The 21,395-nt window shown below is 37.9% G+C and overlaps 1 protein-coding gene across 5 annotated transcripts in view; it reads left to right on the top strand.

Annotated features, from left to right (window-relative positions):
- The window catches only part of LOC149206174 (proline--tRNA ligase, chloroplastic/mitochondrial-like), a 279,776-nt gene that overhangs the window by 76,698 nt on the left and 181,683 nt on the right, over positions 1-21,395 (top strand). For 4 of the 5 annotated variants that reach the window (XR_016252533.1, XM_089395332.1, XM_089395329.1 and 1 more), the window contains exons 3-6: positions 4,340-4,450; positions 4,643-4,729; positions 4,840-4,953; positions 5,055-5,261. Coding sequence is in view for 4 of the 5 variants with exons in the window: in XM_089395332.1 (XP_089251458.1) it covers positions 4,340-4,450; positions 4,643-4,729; positions 4,840-4,953; positions 5,055-5,261 (519 nt within the window). In the remaining variant the exon portion in view is untranslated. The remainder of the gene's footprint in view (positions 1-4,339; positions 4,451-4,642; positions 4,730-4,839; positions 4,954-5,054; positions 5,262-21,395) is intronic. The other variant, XM_089395331.1, reaches the window with a different exon arrangement.

The following is a 21,395-nucleotide window of genomic DNA, read 5'->3' as shown; positions in this document are numbered from 1 at the left end:
TATCCACATCATCAAAAAACTGAAATTGAGAGATTAGTCCAAGATCTTTTAAAGTGTGGCATCATCACAAAAAGTAAAAGTCTGTATGCTGCTCCAGTTGTATTAGTTCGAAAGAAAGATGGATCATTCAGATTATGCGTCGATTATCGAGGACTAAACAAAATAACAATTAAAAACAAGTTCCCAATTCCTTTTATCGATGAAATGTTGGATGAACTACATGGCGCTAAATACTTCTCAAAATTGGACTTAAGGTCAGGGTATTACCAAATCAGAATAAGGTTGGAAGACGTAGCAAAAATTGCATTCCGAACACATGAAGGTCATTACGAGTTTAAAGTAATGCCTTTTGGTTTAACCAATGCACCGACAACATTCCAAGCTACTATGAACGAGCTATTCCATCCATATCTAAGGAAGTTTGTGTTAGTATTCTTTGATGACATTCTAATTTATAGTAAAACATGGAAGGAGCACTTACAACATTTGGAACAAGTTCTTATTGTATTAGAAAAACATCAGTTCTATGCCAAGAAGTCCAAATGCACTTTTGGGAAGGAAGAAGTAGAATATCTCGAACATATAATATCCAAGGAAGGAGTAAAAGTAGATCCTAATAAGATCAAGGCTATAAGGGAATGACCCAAACCAGTTAATATCTCCAAGCTAAGAGGATTCTTAGGATTGATCAGGTATTATCGAAGATTTATTAAAAACTATGCCCATATAACCACACCCCTAACGAACCTTCTAAAGAAGAACCCATTTCAATGGAATGATGAAGCAGAAAAGTGTTTTGAAGACTTGAAGTTATGTCTAATGTCCCTGTATTGACAACTCCAGACTTCTCAAAACCATTTGTAAGTGAGTGTGATGCTTCAGGTTTTTGCTTAGGAGCAGTACTAATGCAGGATGGACACCCAATCGCGTTTGAGAGCAAGAAGCTCAATAAGCAAGAATGTCTCAAGTCTACATACAACAAGGAAATGCTTGTTATTATGCACGCATTAGCCAAATGGAGACAATATCTCTTGGGAAGTAAGTTCTTAATACGAACAGATCATAATAGTCTTTAGCATCTCCTCTAGCAGAAAATGCTATCTACAAAACAACAAAAATGGATTGAAAAAATCGCTGCCTTCGACATGGATATATTACATAAGAAAGGGAAAGATAATGTAGTAGCTGATGCTTTGTCTAGGAAAGACGAAGAACCATCATTACTTGCAGTTTCAGTTGTTGTTCCCGATTGGCTTAATGAGATTCGAAGTGAATATGCTAAAGATCCCGAAACAAGTGCTATAATTAATAACCTTCCTCAAAATTCAAAATTTGAATGGAAAAACGATATTCTATGGTACAAGGGAAGAATTTATCTGAGTTCAAACTCCAAATTTAAAGCCAAGATTCTCAAAGAGTCGCATGATTCATTGTCAGCCGGACATGTAGGTTTCTTTAAAACCTACTATAATGCACGCCAATCATTCTTTTGGAAAGGAATGAATAGTGATATTCAAAAATATGTAGTAGAATGTGATAAATGCCAGAGGAATAAAAATGAAAATATTATGACACTTGGACTACTTCATCCTTTAAATATCCCAAATCAGAAATGTGAGGAAATATCAACGGACTGTATCGAAGGTTTACTTGATTCTGATGGTAAGGATAAAATTCTCGTAGTAGTCGCCAGACTCACCAAGTATGCTCACTTTATTGGAATGAGGAAATCAGACTTAACAAAACAAATCGCTGAGATATTTTGCAAAAATGTTTACAAATTGCATGGATTTCCCGAGGTCATTGTAATCGATAAAGATGCCAAATTCAACGATAATTTTTGGAAGGAATTTTTCAAACATATAGGAACCTACCTCAACATGAATTCAGCCTACCATCCTCAAACAGATGGCCAAACAGAGGTTGTCAATAAATGTTTAGAAACCTACCTACATTGTCATGCCACAGACAAACAAAATAAGTGGGCTCAGTGGTTACATTTCGCTGAATGGTGGTACAATTCTACTTACCGTGTGTCAGTGAAAATGACTGCATTTCAAGCTCTGTACGGTTACAAACCTCTGAAATGGAAGGACTTTGCTATCATTGAGATGAAACTTCCATTTTTTAAAGACTAGTTAGAAGAAACCCAAAAAGTTGTCCAAACCCTAAAAGAAAATGTAAATAATGCAAGAAATTGTATGAAGCAGCAAGCTGACCGAAACAAAACAGAGAGAGAATTTGAAGTTGGAGAATGGGTATTTGTTAAACTTGAGCCTTACAAGCAGTTGTCCTTAAAACATAAGGAAAAAAACAAATTGGCACCAAAGTTTTATGGACCATATCAGATCAACAAGAAGATCAGCCAAGTAGCATATAGTTTAAGCCTTCCTTATAGAAGTCGTGTTCACAACGTTTTTCATGTATCCTGCCTTAAAAAGGCACTTGGCAAACATCAATCAGCGCAAACAACACTTCCGACTTTAGATGACAAAGGAAGGATCATTCTAGAACTAGAAGGTATTATTTCCATCAGGGAAAAAAGGTTGCGACCACTAGTAATCAAAGAATACCTGATCAAGTGGAAGGACTTACCAGAAGAAGAAGCTTCTTGGGAGACAAAAGCGTTCCGTCAACAACGCCCATCATTACGTATGCTTTGAGGACAAAGCATCTTTTCAAGAGCAAGGCAACGTTATATAAATTTTAACAAATCTGTATTTAGTAAGTCATTAGGCAAAGGGCATGATCAAAGATCCTGCCCATTTACCAAGAGGAACCCAAGGCTGTATTTAAGCCAGGGCCTCTCACAATTGTAAATCATCATTCATTCAATAATTAATAAATACATATACAATTTCTGTTAACTTCTGAGTTATTCGCTCCAGTCCCCACTAGGGTTTAAATCTCCCAACTGACATGTTCTCCCTCATTAAGGTGTGGCCACCAAGGCCATTGCAGGAAGTGCAGGTGAAGTGTAGGATAAAGTTCCTTGCTATAGGTTTGCTGGCTCATCAGCTAAATAGGGTGTACTTTCTGCATCGTTATAAGAGGAAGCTTACTCAAAACAAAAATATAAATACAGGTAAATGTAAACATTAAGTATTTAGATTAGATGTTAATGGCAATTCCAAGTAGTTTTCTTGCATGTGTGTGTTTTGTGTGGTTCTCTGTAAACTGTTTAAGTGTTTTTGTGGGTCTGAAATGTGCTAGAACTGTGGCCCTGACTTTTTGGATGTGTTTCGAAATTGCAAAACAATGACCAAAATGTTTTAGGGATTTTAGGCCATTTCAAAACATTTCGGCACAAGAAATGATGAAAAGATGACTTTTCTTGCAACTTAGCTTTATTACCATGTCCATCTCTATTTCTGATATTGATGAAGGGGTTTCCTCCTCTCCTACCTTTTCTGCTCATACTTTTGATGTGGTGTAACCTTTTGTCATGATATATCTAGGTTATGATATTGGTTACTTTTCTAGTACAGCGGTTTTACTTACTTCTCATTTGTCATAAAATAGTTTAGCTTACTTATTTTATGCTTTCCCTCCCAGCTTTTGGTAGATGCTTTCGATGAGTCACTACTCGATTGTACGTTTGGGTCCTATTCATGTCCTTTTAGTCATTCATGGACATTAATAAAATTATCTTATCTTATCTTCATGTGGGGCTGAAGCCTAAATCGTTAAATCATAAACCATGCAAATGTTTTTGTAGCAATTGGGAGTATGGCTCACACTAGCCATTTCATTGTGGGTGAAGTTTGAACAGCTATGATATATTCATATTTTAAGACATGTCATGTTTTGGACTTAAGCTATTATGGTATCACTGCAATGAATAATGACCAAAAACTACAGTCTCTTACATTTTGATTGTTACAGTGAAATGGAAAGTACTTAATTGAGCTAAACAATCTTAAAAAGACTCTTTGTCAGATTATTTTCTCCTAAAAATCCCAAGTCATTCTGGTTTGCAGTTTTCTTATTCTTTACTATTTGTTCAGGAGGAAGCTACCTGATAGAACTGGTAATTTTCTTCTTAAGAATGCTTTTTTTTTTCAATTTTCCCTACAGTTCATTTCTTACTCTTCTATTGAAGAAGAAGCTAGCCATGTGGAAGGTTTCAGTCCTGAGGTTACCTTGGTAACAATTGGTGAAATAGAATGTAGTTAGTTGAGCTAACCAATCCTAAAAAGACTCTTATGAGATTATTTTCTCCTTAAAATCCCTAGTCATATAGTTTTCTTATTCTTTACTATTTGTTCAAGAGGAAGCTATCTCATATAACTGGGAATTTTCTTCTCAAGAATGTTTTTCTTTCCATTTCTCTCTACAGTTCATTCCTTACTCTTTTATTGAAAAAGAAGCTAGCCATGTGGAAGGTTTCAGTCCAGAGCTTGCCTTGGTGACCATTGGTGGCGGGAAGGAACTGGAAGAGAAGCTTGTGGTAAGATTATTCTTATTCCAGTGGTAAAAACATGTAATCTTTATAAACAAACATTGCCTTTTATTTTATGTTAGATGACATCGTCAACATTGTCAGAAGTAACTACTTTAAGGGGGAATGAATTTTGTGAAATGTGCTATCCTCATTGGAGATTAAAACCAATTTTGTGATTGGACTTGAGGGTGTGGTTAGGTACGACCAACAAGTGAAACCATTGTAAATCACATGTTTACTCAATGGGTTCATAGCTATCGTGATCTTCCACTTATGATTAATCAGGTAATTTTTAATCTTTCTTTTAAGATGGATATTATTGATAACATATACTATAATTGAACATTTGAAATTAAGCAGGATTACCTAGTTGTTCACTTACTTGATTGTGACAGTGGGCAAATGTTACGAGATGGGAAATGCGTACCAAACCATTTGTGCGAACACTTGAATTCTTATGGCAAGAAGGTCATACAGCTCATGCCACAGAGGAAGAGGCAGAGAAAGAGGTTTGTCTATTGTTTTCTTATGAAGAGCTATGAATATATCTTAAATTGACACTCTCTATGAATATACTTGTTTTACTGATTTTGATTCAAAAAAATTGCAGGCTTTGCAGATGATTGAGGTATACCATAAATTTGCTTGTGAACAAGCAGCTATGCCTGTTATAGTTGGCCGCAAATCGAGAGCAGAGACATTTGCTGGTGCTCTTCGCACCTATACCATAGAAGCAATGATGGGTGATTGCAAGGCTTTGCAAGCTGGAACTAGTCACAATCTTGGGCAAAATTTTTCTCGTGTATTTGGTACTCAGGTTTGACTTTGTTCATAGTCATTTCATCAAATACATTGACAAAAAACAGAAAATTGATTAACAATCTTTCTTTTTCCACTACTCTTATGTTGGTTCTGGGTGTGAAAATATGTCATTTCATTATGAATACACCCATAGTTATGGACAATTTCAGTTATGTATAATTTTCATCTGATTGCATGTAACTGTTCCAACATTCTTACACTGAATCTAAAATATTGAGGATCATAATATATAGGTACTTGCAGACTGCATAATAAATTCTTTAAGTACAAAAGCTGGCCTTTTAATCCTTTGTTTCAAATTAATTTATTCTTTCAAGGATAGTGGTGTCACAATAGTAGTAGTTTGTAAAGATAAATATTGCTTCCTGATCATAATATTTTATCTTAACACATGGAAATTGTAAATTAACAAGAAAGATGCAGAATGATGCCACAAATAGTGGAAAATATTAGAAGACACTATTTCCAGATGCCAAGTTACACCAGAGGTCAATGCAAAGTTAATCTACGAAGCAGATTGAAATCTAGAAGTGAATTCTGGCTCTCATCAAACAGCAATGCACAACAAGACTACGAGTTCAAAGTGATTTCCCTTTGATAGGAAGACACAGAATGAAAAAACAAAGAAAAAAGAGAAATCAATTAATTAATGTCCATTTATGACCAAAATAGGTCAACAGGACTAGAGAATACATTGGTCTTTGTGATATTATTTCAGTGTCCTAGCACTTTCAGATAGCAGCTACTTTTATCTTCAAAAGTATTTGGTCTGCTTGGAGGAAGGTAGCAGGGTTGGTCCGGTGGTAGATAGTTGGCAGTTGTGCCGGGTGGGATCTGGCCAGAAGGCTGATTTGGGGTTGGAGGATTTGGGACACCCATACTGCTGATCTTCCGTATTTTCAAGTATGGTGGCTGAGCAAGAAGGATATCGCTCTTTGGGGAGACTTATGGGATGCAGATGCTCACTCTTGGAAGGATCGGCAAACTCTGGCATGTGAGTAATAAGTATGCCCTTATTCTTTGCTCATCAGTGCACCATCATGGAGATTGTTGGCCTCGTTCCACTGGAGGCTATATTCAAAAACATTGACATGCTGGACCTATATGGCTTAATTATGAGTGGAATTTAGGGCACACATTGTTTTAGTACAACTTACATCAATTGTACTCCATTCTGCATCAATGACATGAGCTTGGCCATGTTCTCAATGCCCGATGGGTATTCTTTGGTGTTGAGGGATGATGGATACAAAGGTTGCATAGTGTTTGGTCAGCGTGAATGTCTTATAAGCTGCATGTGTTCGCTTGGCTAGTCATTTTTTAGGGCCTTGCTTACAAGGATTTGCTATCAAAAGTGGTCGCTTAGATGGGCTTTGCCCTACTTGTTACCACTTTGAAATGGTGAAATATATGTTGTGCAATTGCTTGTTTGCTAGGAGTTGTTGTGATCATGTACAAACACAACTTGTGGCAACTTTTCAAGGGAGAGTACATTGGTTGGTTAACCCCTAAATTTTCCCCTTGCAAATTTAGAGGGTGAAAGACCAACACATTTCATCAGCTAGAGGTTCAAAGACAGATGGAGATATAGGCTGGGGGTTGGATCTTAGGGAGACTAGTTGGTGGATTGATTCAGTGATGATCCAGACACAACTTTCTATAGATTGGAAAGAGTTGCTATTTTTAGTATGTCCTCTACTTTGTAGGAGACAAAGTTATGGGGATGGTACAACAATATTGGTCACACATTCATAGTTCTTATGAACTCAGGATTCTAGTGAGGCCTCTCCATGTGACATGCATGACACTTACTGTTTTTAGTAGTTTTTGTCTAGAGATTCGTATGTTAGATATAATGGTATATTTGGAATTCTTGTGACATTCTAAGTTCGATAGCTATTATGGGTAACATGCGATCATTTTCTATTTTTAGTAGTACTTGCATGTCAATTCTAATTGCGGATTTGGATTCCTTATTGAAAGATGAATCCAATGATTTCATGCGATTCTGAGGACTTTCTATTTTAGCGGTGGTTACATGTTAGGTTTGATTACACATTTGGGTCCCCAATTGTATGTTAAATTTTTCTTAGGGCTATATTGTTCTTTGCTTTGATAATTGCATTTCATCATTTACATATAGAATTCACCCCATAGCTTCATAACATTATTCAGTAGCATATGCAATTATATAGAAAGAACAACATCATCATCAATGCAGCGAAACATAAAGGAACAATAAAAGAAAAGCATTCACACAGAGACACTAGGATTGGTTGGAGACTAGGGCAAAACCCACTACGGGGAAAACCCTTTCAAATTCTTCTTCTTATTAGATTGTAATTAAATGATTCAACAAAGGGAGTACAATGATCCATATCTTCAACCATAAACCTATCCAACAAAAACAACTAAACAACATTCATGAGATGAACCCAACAATGCCAATAATCAAAAACCCTAATTCAAGAACTTGTAGTCAATTGTCATTATTTGTAGTCAATTGTCGAACTCTGCGGTCAACGGGCGAAAACTTCGGTTAACTAACAATTCAACCTTTATGTTCCAGTTGCAGGGAAGATGTGTCATTCATGCGGTTGAAAGGCTTCGGCCGAAATTTCTCAATGACATGCCTTCAGCTGCAGTAAAACATTCTCCATGACATGCATGCGGCTAAGACCCAAAACCCTGAAAACAGAGATGCGAGCTTCGAACCCTACAATTTCGGACTTGTGCCAACCAATCTCCATGAACTTGCCTCAGACCTATGCGACCCAAAACCAAAGAAGAGAATAGAAGAATGCTCCATGTTGTTGTTCAAATGAGGTTCACTTGACTTGTATTTATAGGCTTCAAGGGTGTCCAATTTGCTTTAGGGACGACCTGATCAAATATGCAAATGTGGGCTTTTATTTCAAAAATACACTTTCCCTTGTCCAAATTGAGCGCTTCAATAGTCAAAATTGGTCCTCTCGAAAAGAGGAATCTCATCCCATGGTTGGAATTTGTCACTGAGTTGCCAAATTAACACTGTATTTTGAGTCAGATGGTGGTGGTTTCGTTAGAATCTAAGCGCTTTATATTTTTAGCAGTGATTGTTAGTTTTTGGTAGCAGCAAACATGTGTTCTCTAAGAGGCTAAGGAACACAGGAGCATAATTATCTCCAAGACCTAGGACTTATTTCTAAGAAAATGCCTCAATTAGATTAATTATCCAATTATTAATTATTTTCCTAAGTCTAACTTAGGAAAATTGGTTAATTAAATTAGATTAATTGAGGAAAATCGATTTTGCTCTAGAAACTTTTGGAAAAGTCACTTGATGGGGTCAAGATGATCTTAGCCACCGATTGTGATTAGATCGTGGCCATTGTTTGCTCAACAAGAGATTATAAGAGCAAATTGATGGGGCTTTGGAGAACACACAAAGTTACTAAGGAAGTGCGATTTGCAATGATAACAAGGGTAGAGAGAGAGACATCAACAACAAGGTTTCAACAGAGAGTGTGGGAAGAGAATTTACGGAGGAATTCTCCACAATGATTCCATTATTTCGAGAGGAGTAGGAAGGTTGAATTATTTTGCAAGGGGGAGGCTGATTCAACTAGTACACATTGCTAGTTTACCCAGTGCGAGTTGCAGAGGCTACAATTCGATTTCTAGTGTTGCGTTGAAATGTGTAACTAGGTTTGATCTTCCTAAACATGAAATGTATGCTTGATTCTCGTATATTGTAAAAAGAAATAGAAAAATATTTTATTATTTTTGTAGCATGGGTTTCATGCTCTTAGTTGATTAATTTGTAGGTCAAGCACCCATTGAGTGCTTCTAGGATTTGTTGTTGAGCCAAGAAGTCAATTGAGTAATTGTCATGCATGTAAGACCCTTTTGGGCATATTATCATGTCAAGAAAGCTATTGTAAGTCATAAAATCTATCAAAGACCCTCCAAGACCTTGTCAAACAGGCATAGACAAGTCGATCTTCAAGGAAGAACAAGTTGGCCTACAAGGTGACAAGTCGGCTTCATGAAAGGACTATTCAACCTGCTGGAGAGACTATATATAAGAGAGCTCGACCTCATTTGGAAGAGCATCCAATCAAGCAGCAACAAGTTCGATCAAGGAAGATAAGAAGACAAGAAAGAAGCCTCAACACCTAACAAAGAGAAGAAGAGAGAAATCAAAGTTTTGGATTTGTTTTAGGGTTATATCTCTCACACGTGCGAGGAGCTAGGGCATCATCTTACTGCAACAAGATCAAATTGAAAATCTGCCAAGTGAAGCCGAGTTTGGGTATCAAGAGAATCTACTTTGGAAGTCGAAGTCTTAAAGAGAAGAAATCAAGTCAAGCGAAGTAAAGGACTAAAATCTGCCCTAAAGACACCACACGTGCAAAATTGTAGTAACTATTGGGGGTCAAAGAAGTCGAAAATTGTTGGGGTTGAAGTTGCTGAAGAAATTGCTGGGATTGAAGTTGCTGGGGTCAAATTTGTTGCAGTAAGCTGTGGAAGAGAAGCTCATCAAAGGAAAGCTTGACTTGGTCTCAGAGGGGTCTTTGTCAAGGGTCATAGGTCTTGGAATTCGTCATTTGAAGTTCTATAAGAAGAGAAGAGTTCTTATGGGTTTTCCTCTGAAGAGGAGAGGTTTTGGCCCTGGCTGATAGCCTACATTCTCCTTGTCTCATTGATCTTCATTGTTTAGCTGTTTGATGATAGAAAGCACTAATAATAATCAAGTGAAAGAAGAAGCAAATCAAGTTAAGTAAAATGCATCACAAGCAGTTATCAAAGTCAGAGAAATCACCTATTCTAGCTGCCCCTAGATTTCTCAACATGGTATCAGAGCTAAGGTGACAAGTCAAGAAGAGGTAGCTTGAAGATCACATCATTGAAGAAGGATACATAAGGACCAAGCACAAGGAAATCATTAAGGAGGACTAAGAAGCACCAAGGAAGAGTACTCATCTAAAAGATCACATCATCACAAGGAGAAGAAGACCTCAAGGACCCTACCTCCACTCAAAGAAAGAAGGACTACACATTGGAAGCATCTTGGGAAGCCTCTACATTCTACATTTTACATCTAAAGGAAGCAAGAAGAAGCATTGCCATCATCCTCAAAGAAATCAAGGTGATCTCCCTCTCATTGTGTTGGAAAATCAAGGATATTATATTAGGGTTTGATTCTCATTTCTTGATAATTACTTGTGACTGTGTTAGCTTCTTTTACTTCTTTATTATCTTATCTTTCATCAAGCAATTATACATACATGAAGATCACAAAAAAAGAGACACAAGATATAGGCACATGCCAGGGAAAAACCCCCCTCGAGGGGAAAACCCAGTCAAGATAATTCTTCCTTTCAATAGTATTCTTTGAGACTCTTTACCCTAGACCAAGACCAAACTTTCCCTCCACACCATGTTAGCCTCCAAGATCTTCAACCCCTTCCAGCAACTTCGACTAGGCAGCAACTTCTAGCAACATGCAGCGTACGACAACAATGAAATCTTAGGAGACTTCGATCTCCCAACCTAGACCACGAAACAAAGAGAGAGAGGTACCAAAAGTTCAATTTTCCTCTTCTCTAGAGACTCCCCCAAACTCACACTTCTTTCGTCCTCCCGACAACAAACTTCACACTTCTCCAACTCTTCTTGAGATATCAAACTTGCTTGAGAGTGAGTGCTTCAAATGACTTCGACCTCCTTCAATATATAGGCTTCTTGTGGGTCGAATGGGGGTCCTTAGGCCGACATGATGTGGAGGACACATAATTCATATTTGACTTGATACAAAACCTTTTTACATGATCTGAAAGCCCAAGAAGGGTCTCTTTGAATGTACAATGACTCTATAAACTCAATATTAATCCTAGGAGTCCACAATGGGGACTTTGACTAATACAATGATGACCCAAGCATGAAATCCATGCTTTAATAAGTCATTGTTATAATAATAAAAAATCTTTTCTTTATTGTTTTGATGAGTACATTACATAATGACTCAAGTACATTATTGAAGACCGAACATAGTTACTTTTTCCAACACCCCCTCTTAACTAGGGAGGTATTCATAATGTACAATGGAAGATCTCAAACTATATGAAAACATGAAGAATCTTTAGGCACCGCAATGCCATGGACTAGATTCCTGACCAGGGCAATCTATCCAACCAGTCACTCAACAATTTAGGCACTGCAATGCCATGGACTAGATTCCTGACCAGGGCAATCTATCCAACCAGTCACTCAACAATTTAGGCATCGCAATGCCATGGACTAGATTCCTGACCAGGGAAATCTATCCAAGTGGGACTAAGGTGGAGTCAAGCTTTCAGCCCCTCTAGGTACCATCAGGCTTAATTTCTAACCACCAACCCAAACATATAAGTGTGTATCCAAAACCGAGCTCAATAAACAACACCACCTTTTCAATTTCGAGATTCTTGACATCAACATAGAGTGCCGACCTGATGTTTCCCTAGGCAATGCTTCACTTGCAAAGCCTCAACAAATCTTTTCCATTTTATCATCAATACAATCACCAATATCTACCAAACCTAGCAGATTCCTCAGATATTCGAAATTCTTATTAGGAAGATCCTTTGTCAGTATGTCTGCTACATGTTCGTCTGTTGGAACATATTCTAGCTTCACGATCCCATCCTGCACCAAGTTCCTAATAAAGTGGAACTTATTATTGATATATTTCGTCCTTGAATGAAACACGATATCTCCAGACATCTTGATACAACTTTGATTATCACAGTTAATCACAGTAGGACCCAGAGACTTTTCGAACAAATATGTCAGAAGCTTCCTTAACTAAACAACCTCTTTTCCTAGATCACAAGAAGCCACATATTTTGCCTCGGCACTACTCAATGCAATGGGATCTTGCTGCCTACTCATCCATGAGATCATAGTAATTCCCAGACTAAAGAATCCTCCGGTAGTGCTCCTTCCATCGGTCTCACTGCCACCCCAATTAGAGTCTATGAAGCCAATTAGCTTGACTTCCTTACTATCATACTTTAGGCAGTGATGTATAGTGCCACAAAGATACCTCAATATATGTTTGGCAGCTATCCAGTGATCATGACGAGGCTCCAAATGAAACTGACTAAGAATGTTTACTGCAAAACATATATCTGGCCTAGTATTTACTAGATACATCAGGGAACCCACCAACTGACGATATGAGGTAGGATCCACAAGACTCGAGTTGGAGCTCCTCAACTTCTTGAGGTTGGTGATCATAGGAGTAACCATCGACTTGGAGTTCATCATCCCAAATTTTTGCAATAACTTGATGATGTACTTTCCTTGCCCCAAATATATCTCCCTAGGTCTCTGCCATACTTCTAGACCTAGGTAGTAATGCATCAGTCCTAGATCCTTCATCTCAAATTCAACTGCCAACATCTTCTTGCATTCTTGAATTCTTCGTTCTACACCGGTGATGAATAGATCATCCACATATAGTAGAATAATGATTGGCTCATTATTCACGACCTTGATATATAGATTCGGATCAACAATACTCTTCACGAACCCAATCCTAAGAAGATATGCATCCATTCTTGCATACCATGCCCTTGGTGCTTACTTCAAGCCATATAGAGCCTTCTTGAGTCTGCAAACATGGGAGTCCTTGCTATTCACTTCAAATCCTTTGGGTTGTTCGATGTACAGTTCCTTGTCATTGGTCCCATTCAGAAATGCAGTCTTAACATCCATTTGATGGATATTCCACCCCATTGTAGCAGCCAGTGAAACCAACGATCTAATGGTAGTGTACCTTGCAGTAGGTGCAAATGTTTCTTCATAGTCAATGCCTTCCTTTTGAGAAAAACCCCTTGCAACGAACCTTGCTTTGTACTTGTCTATACTTCCATCAACAACATGTTTGATCTTATAGATCCACTTCGATGTGACAACCGATTTGTCACTAGGTCTAGGAATGATTTCCCAAACCCCATTCTTCATGATGGATTGATATTCTTCCTGCATAGCTTTCTTCCAAACCTCTTCATGCTCAACTTCCTAGAATGTAGATGGTTCAACTTCAATTAACTTTGTCATATATGCAACATAACCAGAATACCTTTTCGATTTCTTACTTTCCCTGGAGGACCCTTTCGTAGCTTCATGTCCTTCAGCATCTTCTAATGTAGCTTTCAACCAATTTGGCCTCTTCCTTGTGGTTGGGATAACCACCGATTGAATAGGCTCACTTGGTCCTTCTTCTTCATCATTTGTAGTAGAGTTCTCATGAACTTCATCTTCTTCAAATACGGGAACTTCTTCGTCATTAGAATCAATAGGAATATCCTTTGATTTCTTGTAAGCTTGATTCTCATCAAATATGACATCCCTGCTTACTTCAATGTATCTTCCCTCCTTTATGTAGATTCTATATGCTTTTGAGGAAAGACTATAACCAACGAATATTCCCTTGATGCTTGTCGAGTCCAACTTCTTTCGCTTGTCTTTCGGAACATGGACATATGTTGGACTTCCAAATATGCGGAGATCCACACTCAGATTCTTTACTGTGAATACTTCTTCAGGTGTAGTATTATCAAGACTCTTATGAGGACTTCTATTTTGAACGTGTTGACCCTGCCGCCTACACCTACCTACAATTCAGTGAGAAAAGCCTTCAACCCGACAAGGTGTGGTTGGTGGCAGGGAACTTAGAGAAGGGGCTGTCACACTAAATCCCTTGTCTCTTCGTTTAAGCTATTTCCTAGGTTAGTTAAGGGGGGTGGTCCCTAACGAAAAGTTAAGTTAAAAAGAGATGTGAGTTTCTTGGAGAATTGTTAGAGTTAAATAGATTATTTTTTAAAGATTTATAAGCAAAAATTGATATGAGCAATAACCATCATAAGATAAGCATGAAATGCATAAACAACCAGTGCCTTCCAAATATTTGCTCTTTAAGAAATGAAATTGTATTTTGCTTAAAACAAAAGTAGAATGCTTAAAAAATTGAAACCAAAGCAATCTTGAAATGGAGACAAAGATGACATGAAAGAGTCAAAATGATAATCTACAATTAGTGTACAAGAACTAGATCAGGACATGCAAGTAGAACTCCATACTTGTCTAGTTAAAAAATTGCTCTAGGTAGCAAATAAAATCCTTGAAAGCACAAGATATTGATCAAGAAAAATATTTAATTTAAATTTATGTGATCTTAGCAGGCTAGAGGAAAGGAAACTCCCTCTTTCAAAATCGTTTGATGAGATCCTTGAGGTAAACCGATTGGGTCCTTCTATTTTTGATTTTAGGAGTTAGTTCATCTATTGGAGAGCTACCCCACGCCCAAGTAAATCCTTCAACCAAATCTAAAGATCTCTACACACTTGGAAAAAGATGTCAGCAACCATAAGGGATTATATTATACAATGGAGGAGAAAGTTAGAGATTTCACCCAAAATTTTCTAGTGCTCCTCTTCCTAGAGTATTTTTCTAACCCAAAAACTATACAAGCTAGCTTGCATATGTTAATCCAAACAAGTGGCAAAATGATAACTGGCATAATCCAACATGCATGTAGAATGTAAAACACAACAATTGAAATAACATCACCTCAAGAAATGGTAGGAGAACACCAACACAATAGTACCCCAAAGTCTCTTTTATTATATGAAAGACGAATACAAAATCCAATAGAGTTTTCATAAGCCCAATAGCTCATTCTAAAAAAAAATGAGAGCTCAAGACTCATATAAATGAGAAAATGGGAGATGATCCCAAGGAAAATTCCAATGACAAGTGTAGCAATGATCAAACAAGTGGTTGATATCACTGGCTGTAGGTGGCAACCTTGACTCCTTGATTGTCCATCGAATATCTTCAAATCTGCTGTGTATTCCTTGTGAGGATCAGCGTACTTCTAACTGTTGGTGCACATCCCTTGATTGCTGGCAAGCTATGAAACCGGATTCATCCAAAACAGGCTACGTGTCCGAATCCCATGAATCCGACACGATTCGATGGGAATTCGAATCCTAAAATGGGACACCATGTGTCCTCACAGGACACCATCGAATCCCAGTCGTGTCCCGTTAGGACACTTCGTGTCCCGATTTTGAGATTCGAATCCCAAAAAAGTGAGGGTTTATGAGGTTTATGAAGGAGGGTTTATGAGGTTTATGAGGGTTTATGAGGTTTGTGAGGGTTTATGAAGTTTGTGAGGGTTTATGCAGATATTTGAATTTTGTATGTACTATGCATGCTATAATGTTACTAACTTACTTTGTAAACAGTAAAACTAATATCTAGATGAAGATCTATGTTTGAAATCAATGAATTTGTATCATTAATGAGAATTTGTGTAAGAAATATCTAATTTATAATATATATATATATTTTTTTTATAAAATAATATATAACGAATCCTACGTGTCCTGTTCCGGGGGGTCAACGTGTCCGAATCCGACACTCGAATCCCCGTATCCTACGAATCCCGAATCCCTGTGTCAGGTGACTTAACAGGCAAGTGTAGATGGAGCACCAATGCATTAGTTAAGTGGGAGACAAACTCCAATTAGAACTGCAGTAATAACTGACATCTAATCCATAAAATTTGTGCCCACAGTATGCCAAAATGTGCTGCGTATTAGTTGTTGTTAACTGTGCATATGGGCTGGCTTCATTTGCTGCGGGTTCCCTTATGCTGGCTACTTGGTACATGTGTACAGTTTGGTGGAGATATGTCCTTGATTTCATGCATTTAAATGATCTTTCCAAATCTGCGTTGAGATGCCTTGCTGTAGCGTTAATCTTTGACTGCCAACGTGTACCTAATTTGCCCATATGTGGACCTGTCTCCTTGATTGGCAGTGTAAATATCTTATTAAAAATCTGTTGTGTAATATCATGAACATAAAACTGCCTCTAATTGCTGCGTACAGCTGAACTGAACTACTGTTGGCTGATTTGCGTGGAGCTGGAGTGTTGACACTTTGACTGCGCCAGCGTGGATGCTTTAATTAACATGTGCATATTTCCCAACTTATGCGTAGACAAGGAGTCATATGGGGTCCCTCCAACTTTTTTTAACTTTTTCACCTTAGACTTTAATTAACATTTGATTTAAATTAAATCAAAGTCACTTCATTTGCTTGTACGTATTTCTCATGAGCTCAATGTGGGCCCCTTTGACTTTGATTTGAAACTTTTGACTTAAGTTGTGGCTTCATATGGTGGGCCCCACATAATTACCAAATCATCTTTGAATTTCATTTGGAATTGCCATGTCATTTGGTTGACTTTCTTTGACTTTGGAAAAATTTAGAAATTTTTCCAATTACTGATTTTTTTTTTCATTTTTTGCCACTGTCACTAGGAAAATTGTCTTTTGAGAGACTATAAGTCACCTTTTGACCCTCAAAGTGGGTCTTAGGATAATGCTGGGTCTCTGAGGATGAATTTTGAGTAGTTACATGCCCCAGACATTTCCTAAGGCCACTTATTTACACCATTACATAGAAAATAATTAAAAAATCCTGTTTTGCGGTAAATTTTTAGTTATTAAAAAATCCTACTTAGACCTAGCCAAATTCCACGAAATTTTTTGTGTGATCTAGTATGGTAATATATGTCGACTCTAAAGACTAAGATTTGTTAGGGGCTCAACCTTCAAACCGTCACCCTGACTTTGGGATAAAAAGTGAGGAAAAAACCCATAAAATTATCTGCCTCTGAAAAAGAAGGGATAATCAACCAGATAAAAAAAACACGCCAAGGTGTACTTGTTTGCGGATCGAGTCCCAACATACTAGGCCTGTTACAGACTCAAAAAATCATCATTACTAGTATCACTTATTACAATTCCCCATAGGTGTGGAATCTGGGTACAAGAAAGATGATGAGAAGATAGAAGTAGAGTTAAAAAACTCTGTTGACTGATGATATCTGATAGTACAAGTGTCCTCTGGTCATTTTTGGGCATGGAGTCTTTAATTTAATCATCAGGTGTCACTCCAGTGGTCAACATTTGGCTCCATATGGGGATGCATGCTAGATATGAAGTGATAGTGTGCAAGAACATGGAATTTGCATCCGTTGACAATAGACATATATTAGTAGTATCCATTCAAAATATCATCAAATGAAATAAAGTATTGAAATGAATCAATAGAAATTTATTCATGAAATAAAACTAATTAAATGAAAATGACACGGGATAAGGTTAGAAATATGATACAAAATGATGCCCCTTGGCATCAGATATTTTTTTTGTAGAACAATTTGAGTAGTTGGCCGTTCACAGGTAACTCGAGTGGTTCTCCATCCAAAGTGCTCAAATGGTAGGAATTTTGTCCAGCTGCTTCCCTGATAATGTATGGTCCAAGCCACAAACTGTCAAACTTACCATGATTACTTGGCTTTTCATTCCTGCGATCCCATAGCAAAACCATATCATTGTTAGAAAACATTCTATTCCTAGATGATTTGTCAAAATTTCTTTTTACCTTAGATTGATTTTTGCAACAATGCTCAAAGGCTCTTCTTCTGGTTTCATCCAATTCTACAATTTGGTCAATCCTACATTGCACAACGTCTTTATCAGATGTAAAACTTTCTAGCAATTGGTAAGCTGGTAGCCTCAGATGTATAGGAAGGGTAACATCCAAACCATAAACTAACTCAAAGGGACTCTTCCTAGTAGAACTCTTCTTTGTTATCCTATTAGCCCACAAAGCATATTTAATTTTATAATCCCATGCCCGTTTGTTATCCCCTACTATCTTCTTGACCATGGTTATCAAATTCTTATTATTAGAATCTGCTAAGCCATTACTCTGAGGATAGTAGTTTGATGAATGGGATAAAACAATGCAATAATTAAAGCAAAATGATGAGAATTTAGCAGAGCTAAAAGCCTTGGCATTGTCGGTGGTAATCTTGGCAGAGACACCAAAACGAGTGATAATCTTATCTTCAAGAAAATCTATCACTACTTTGTCGGTGGCGTGTTTTGTAGGGATGGTCTCTACCCATTTAGTAAAATAATCAGTGGCAGTTATAATCCATGAGTAGCCATTACTCGAATTTTCATTAAATTTCCCTATAAAATCTAGCCCCCAATGTTGAAAGGGAGCCTCCATGACCTCCAACTGAAGAGGCAAAGAAGCTAACTTCTGCTTCCCAGTGAATAGTGGACAAGCTTGACAACCTCTAACATACTTGTGCACATTAGCAAAAATAGAAGGCCAAAAATAACCAACTCTCAAGATTTTGTGGGTAGTAGTCTTAGCAGCATAATGCCTTCCACAAAATCCTGAATGAAACTCAGATAGAAGCTTTTTGGCTTCAACTTCATCAACACATGTAAGTATTACCCCCTCCGGATTTCTCCAAACCAGACCATCCTTCATAATGCAATACTTAGTTGCTCTAAGCCTTAATGCTCTTCTCTTATGGCCAGCTAAATGGTTAGGGCATGACAAATTTTGCAAATAATAAATAATGTCTTTATACCATTCAATTTGACCCAATCTTTGAAGTTCTGATGAAGTTAATTCCAAATCATTTTGACAAATCATTCCTATTGCTTTCTCATTTCCTTCCGTTAAGATTTTGGCTAATCCCTGGCCTTTCACAAGCTTGGTAGGTCTAATATCCAAATCATACTCTTGAATCTTCGAGACCCACCTAGCTCGAGTTCTTAAGGAATTAGCTTGGACTAAAATATTCTTTACAATAGAGTGGGGAACAAATGCAATTATCTTAGAATACCCCACATAACTCTGAACTGTTTAAGAGACTTGACTAAAGCATAAGCTTGCTTCTCCATGGTGCTATACTTCAACTCAAACCCTTGAAGGGACCTACTCATAAAAGCAATAGGCTGCTCATGCCCTTCATTATTCTTTTGAAGCAACACCCCAACAATAGTATCTTCAGATGCAAAAGAGAAAATCAAAAACTCCTTTGAATAATTAGGGCTTACTAGAATAGGTGCTTTGACAATAGAATCCTTTATTTCCCGAAAACCTTTTCTACCCTCATTTCCCCAAACAAACTTAACATCTTTCTTTAAGAGGGTTTGGATGTGTTTGGCAATCTCAGCATAATTTGGAATGAACCTTCTAAGAAAATCAATCTTTCCTAAGAAGGATTGAAGGGTTTTAATATTATGAGGCAAATGAATCTTTTGAATAGCCTCAACTCTTTCAGGATCAATCTTGATCCCATCCTTTGAAATGATGTGACCAAGCAACTTCCCTTCAGTCACTCCAAACATAGATTTCGCAGGATTTAAGGATATTCCATACTCTCTACACCTATCAAAAATTTGCCTTAGGTGGCCTATATGGGAAATTCCATTTTTAGAAAAAAGCAGTTAAATCATCTTGATAGATCTCAATAAATTTCCCAATTAGACCCTTAAAGGCATAGTCCATAGCCCTTTGAAAAGTTGCTCCAACATTCATCCAAAAGGCATCCTCAAATATTCAAAAGCACCCCATGGTGTGGTGAATGTTGTCTTATGTCTATCCACCTTCTTCACCAAGACTTGGTTGTATCCTGAAAATCTATCTAACAAAGACATCATTCCAGATCCCATTACCCTTTGTAATAATGTTTCCATATTAGGTAAAGGGTAATTATCTTTTTTACAGGCTAAATTAAGATTTCGAAAGTCTACACACAGCCTGATTGATCCATTCTTCTTCCTCACAATAACCAAGTTTGAACACCATGTGGAATGCCTAGTGTGAGCAATAATATCAACGTGAAGAATCTAATGCAATTCCTATGCACCAAGGGGGCTAACTTAGTATTGATTTGCCTAGGTTTCTGCCTAAAGGGTTTGGCATTTTCATCCTTAATAGGATGGTATGTTCCATAACATCCTCCCTATAACCTTTCAACTTATCATATGAAAAAGCCAAAACATCTCTATATTCATGAAGTAAATTTATCAAATTCTTCCTTTCTTGCTCATTGGTACCCTTGCCTATTTTAATAATCTCTGGGTCATGAGGGTTACCAATATTCACTTCAATGAATTCCCCTGGGTCAATTTTTGTAATATACCTTATCAGGAATATACCTCAAACACAAGCAAACTCCAACCAGAGATGGACTGGGAGGGCATTTACTAGATATGTTGCCTCTCAAAAGAGGACGAGATCCGGAGGCTACCTGGCCCTTTCCAGACTCTGTCTAAGAGTATAATAGAAACACACAAGTGGTATAATAGTTGAGAATGCTCAAAGAGATACAAATAACAATGATATGATATATATCAAATAGACCATAAGCAGATACACAAGAAATGCAGAGAGAATGCTAAGCCATTTTATTATACCGAGTAATAAAATGAGTATAGGAGGTGATCAAGAAGATGGCACCTCTACTTGCACTAGGCAAGTGAAGAAATACACTCAGAATAGCGAAGGAATGGCCCCTCTCTGATCTGCGTCCAAGCTGTTGGGAAACTGCTACGCTGCTGTTGCTGCTAGAAATCAAATGAGGATTTGGGGCTGCTCCCCTCCTCAGAAAAGGCTGAAACTCTGGAATCGGACTCTACTCAAGAAACCCAGAAAAACCCAGAAAGCTCTCCTGGAATGGCCGACCCCCGAAAATCACCCCCTTGGGGTTTTGCGCAGTCTTTCAGTGCTCTGTGTGGCCACTGAATGCAACCCTCCAGAAATATGCCTGAAACCCCTACCAAAAACTCTCTAGCTGCAAGGGCTGATCCCCTGCTCTTCCTCCCAGCACAAACCCAGAACTGCGTCCCTCTCTCAGTGCTGCGCAGTCCTCCAGAACTGCGTCCCTTTCTCAGTGCTGCACAGTCCTCCAAAATGCTGATAAACTGTTGCTGAAATGCTGATGTATCTATTGCTGAAATGCCAATGGAATACCTTGCCTGAGAAGGCACTCGAAGTCCCTCGGGGCTAAGGGTGAGATCTCCGAATGGAGACAATGCACTAAACAGTGCTGCAGACTAGCTAAACAGCCAGCATGCTCTAAGTCGAAATGACTATCACAAATGCTCATAACTGAATGATCCAAATGAGGGGGTTCCTCTCTCTTTTATAGCCCTTGCCTCTCTCAATCCCAAGGCTCACCTCCTCCTACGTGATTCCCCTCTTGCCAC

The sequence above is a fragment of the Pinus tabuliformis genome, chromosome 1_2 (assembly GCF_031772625.1).
Source record: "Pinus tabuliformis cultivar Carrire ecotype Pingquan chromosome 1_2, CPIR1, whole genome shotgun sequence".
Taxonomy (NCBI): domain Eukaryota; kingdom Viridiplantae; phylum Streptophyta; class Pinopsida; order Pinales; family Pinaceae; genus Pinus; species Pinus tabuliformis.
Note: the sequence above shows the minus strand (reverse complement) of the source record. Positions and strands in the feature narration are given on the sequence as shown.